At 43.3% G+C, this 4311-nt stretch overlaps 1 protein-coding gene across 1 annotated transcript in view; it reads right to left on the reverse strand.

Moving 5' to 3' along the window:
- Nucleotides 1-3657, reverse strand: part of FBP2 (fructose-1,6-bisphosphatase 2) — a 94309-nt gene extending 90652 nt beyond the window's left edge. Inside the window, exon 1 of the mRNA XM_006867632.1 lies at nucleotides 3483-3657. Within this exon, the coding sequence (XP_006867694.1) occupies nucleotides 3483-3652 (170 nt within the window). The 5' untranslated portion in view covers nucleotides 3653-3657. The remainder of the gene's footprint in view (nucleotides 1-3482) is intronic.
- Between the last annotated feature and the right edge of the window lie 654 nt (nucleotides 3658-4311).

Here is a 4311-nt window from a genome sequence, read left to right on the forward strand (position 1 = left end):
AGGCTACAAAGGCAAGAAGTGACTGGCTTACAAGCTTTCAAGAGGAAGCCTAGTTCCAGAGTGTGTGGGGGAAGGTAGAATCCCCACTGAGTGGTTTCCAATCTGCCTGAACGAAGAAAGGAGATGGGAATAAGACCCTTGTGGTTCAATAGCAAATAATTGTTATCAGGACTGACTGTGAGTGTTGCAAATGTAAAGGTAGACGTTTTGTAACAAAAGGAGGGGAGTGGTATCTTGTAGTCCAGGAGCGGAGGACCCTGGGACCACCAAGTGAGAACAGCAGAGTGCGGGGCCCTACCTAGAGAAGGAAGAAATGGAGGCAAAGATAATGACATGGAGAGATGGAGTGACTGGAGAGTCTGGACTCAGGGAGGGAGAGGGGCTATGTGCTGAGATAGGCAGGTTTGCAGGGTGTGTCCTTTGGTTGGTTGATGAAGCATGGAGGGAATTGTAATCATAGCAATGAAAGGAAATAGGATAGGATGAATGTAACACTAATGTTTTCCCGTGTAAACTATCACATAATTCACAATAAAGACTTTTTTTTAAAGTATTTTGTTGGTAGAAAGGATTTTCTGGACAATAGTGTTCCTCTTGCTGCCACCATGAGTGTCTGTTACAGAAGGAATGAGGAAACAATGCCATCTGAGTTGGCAGAATTTGGGTTGAGACCCCGTGGTGGCCTGACAACTTGTTTGCATTGGCTGCGGCTGCCACCTAGTGGTCCTTCTGAGGCATTGGCCAGCTAACTAGCAAATTTCCCTAGGTCTGCATTAGTTTTCTTGGAGCTAACCCAAGCGACCTCATGTGTCAGAGTAGAACTGCGCTACGTAGGGTTCTCCATAACTGGTTTTTGGGAAATAGGTTTCTTCCTAGGCGCCTCTGTGTGGACTCTACCCTCCAATCTTTCTTGCTGTTGCTGTTGTTGTTGTTGTTATGTGCTGTGGAGTCGGTTCCGACTCATGGCGACCCTGTACAGGGTTTCTGAGGCTGTAAATCTTTACGGGAGCAGAAAGCCTCATCTTTCTCCCGCGGAACAGCTGGTAGTTTCAAACTGCTGACCTTGTGGTTCACAGCCCGTAACCACTACTCTACCAGAGCTCCTTAAAGATTCCTGGTAATAACTATCATTTGCTGAGCATGTTGTATGGGGCTGGCACTGCAGAAGTCATCACCTCATTGTTGTTGTGAAGTGCCCTCGAGTCGGTTCCGACCCATAGCGACCCTGTATAAGGTTTCCAAGGAGTGACTGGTGAGCTTGAACCGCCAACCTTGCAGTTCAAATGGCTTTGAAGTCTGGCGCATTAACATACAGCGCCACACCAGGATGGGGAGAGGCAAAGTCACCTTTGTGCAGGCCTAGTTGAAGCAGATGAGGCCAGGTGACTGGACCAGTGTTGTGAAGTGCTGTTGAGTTTCTTTCAACTCATAGCAACCCAGTACACGGTTCTAAAGAGCAACTGGTTGGTTTGAATCACCAACCTGTGTTTAGCAGTCCAGTGTTGACCCTACAGCACCACACCAGGACTCCAATGAAGATCTTTAAATATGGAGTTTGGCCATTATTGTCCAGCAAGGCAATATGTACAACTGTAGTGATATACTAAGGGAGAAAAATTGGTGGTATCCATCTTTAACTTGGATCTGTTACTGGGTCACAACACCTACATGAATGAATTCTATAATAGCCTTATGACTATTGTATCTTGTGGTATAATACTAGTATTTTAAATTCTTTTTTGGTGTTAAGAACACTGATTTGCCAAGAAAATATATTTAAAATTGTTAGTCTTTGTTATTTCTTCATTTGGGAGTTTAAATAAAAAGGATCCGGACCTCCAGGGGATGACTACAAAGAACATGAAGAGCCAAGTACAGACTTTTTCTGTCCTTCTTTCCTTTCTGAGTGATTTTTTTAAAAACAGACTATTTATTAGAGCCATTTTAGACTGACAGAAAAATTGTGTAAAAGTACAGAAACTTCTTATACCTCCCCTACCTACCACCCAGTTTCCCTATTATTAATATATTTCATTGACTTCATGTATTTGTGATGATTGATAAACTAATATTAATAAGTTATTATTCACTTCATTTCATAGTTTTAGTTAGGATTCACTTTGGGCTGCATATTACAATTGACAAATGCAGGAGTCATTTGTCCAGTATCATGCAGAATAGTTTTACATTCTGCCCCTGAGTCCCCAGCAACTGCTGGTCTTTTTATTAAGGTTTTTTGTTTCTGTCACCGACTCAGATGAATGCTGGACTGTGACATTCTGCAGCAGTGTGCACTCTACCAGTTCTGTGCATGGACAAAGTATAGGAGATGCTCAGTGGAAGAGCCCTGAGTTGTAAACTCCCTCTTTCTGGACACCAAGTGGAAAAGATAAAGACTTACAGAAAAGAAATACAAAATGTGGTCAGCAGAAGATTCCTTTCAAAGACAAAAAGGAGAATTAGGACTTGAATGATTCTAAGCTCTGGTAGCATAGTGGTTACGAATTGGGCTGCGAACCGTAAGGTCAGCAGTTCGAAACTACCAGCAGTTCCGTGGGAGAAAGATGAGGCGTTCTGCTCCCGTAAAGATTAACAGCCTCGGAAACCCTGTGCAGGGTCACTATGAGTCGGAACTGACTCCACGGCACATAACAACAACAACAACAAAGTCTCCAGGGAGGTGGTGTAGTCGTTAAAGTTTTGAGTCCACCCAGAGGCACCTGGGAAGAAAGTCCTGGTGATCGACATCCGAAAAATCAGCCATTGAAGACTCTATGAAACAGAATTCTATTCTGACATATAAGAGATCGCCATGCCCCAGAATCGACACAACAGCTGTTGGATGCTAACATATTGGCAAAGTTTGTGCTAATAAAATGTTGCCAACTCCTCTTGTTGTTTCTCTGTACAAAAATCTCCCTATGCTAAAAAAAAGTCATGCTACTTCAATATATAAAAGGGCTTCTAAACGTTTGTGGAAAGACAGAATTCAAAGGCAATGAATGGAATTTTCCCACAAACCTCCTGAAGCTTCCCCCCCCCCATGTTATTTGATGTAACAAATCAATGAGCAGGTGGTCGTAGTAATGAGTAATAAGCAGAAAGTTTGCATAATTTGAGTCTGTCTTGGAGTGGTTTGCTCTTTCCTTGAAACAAGTCAAGAGCGCCTTGATCACAGCTTATATGATAGAAATTTCCAATGCAACTTAGCTCAGAGGCATAATTTTACCTGTTGGGCCTTTCCCCTCTCCAACTTTTTATTAAGAAAAATGTTAAACACACAGAACATTTGACAGATCATCTGTTCACCACCTAGATTTTTACTTACTGAGGTATAAGTATATATGTGTATGTAACAAAACAGTTTGGGCAAATATGTCTGCGCTCCAGTTTCTTGTCCAAACACCTGGAGTGTGTGCTACACTCCACCTGCAGAGCCAGCTCCCCAAGTCCCCGCTGCCCCTCGTGCCCCCAGGACTCACAAGTTGGCCAGGCCAGCCTTCCGAACGGCTGAGGAGATGGCCTTGATGGCTGTCAGCATGGAGTTGAGCAGCTGGGTGAGTTCCCCTGTACCTTTGGCCTGACGTCCCTTTTCCATCACATAGCGGGTCAGGGTGAGCATGTCTGTTTCGAAGGGGCTTCTGTCTGTCATTGTGGCAGGTAATATCCAATCTGTGATCACTGCAGGAAACCTTGTTTATCTGTAAGTGTTGTGGCTCCTTGGTATGAGAGCTGAGGAGAAATGCATGCTAGCCATGAGAGGACCTTTAAGAAAAAGTGCCTGCCCCACGTGGTTGAATCACTGGACAAGCGCTCCAGAAATCTCTGGCATCTCTGATTGTGGGGACTGCCAAGGTTCCCTGAGCATTCTGTATATAGAACAGCTCTGTCCAGAGACAGAAACCAATCTTCTCTTGAAAGAGCCTAAGAAGCAACCATGTTGCAACAGATAGGAGATGAGAAAGCCAATTCATTTAAATAATCATGAAGATCTTCAAGGACTCAAAAGAATGATCCACATGGTTCTACAGCAGAATGTAATCCTCTTGGCGTGGCAGGCAGATGCAGCTGATAACTTGTCTGGTCCTTAGGTCACATAGTGAAATAACAGTAGTCCTGGGGTCTCTTGGCCAGGGCTTTTCCAAGTAAGTTTAAAAGAATGTTTCATTGTTTGTTCAGGCAGCATGTATTATTTTCATAATAGATATTCAAATCTGGAAGAAAGCAGTTCTGCTCTACCTTTAAGCTATCTGTTTCTTGAGATTTTCACTTTTGTAACAAAGATCATACTTGCTTGTTTATTTTTTAATA

This window comes from Chrysochloris asiatica, unplaced genomic scaffold (assembly GCF_000296735.1).
Source record: "Chrysochloris asiatica unplaced genomic scaffold, ChrAsi1.0 scaffold00107, whole genome shotgun sequence".
NCBI classification, from domain to species: Eukaryota; Metazoa; Chordata; class Mammalia; order Afrosoricida; family Chrysochloridae; genus Chrysochloris; species Chrysochloris asiatica.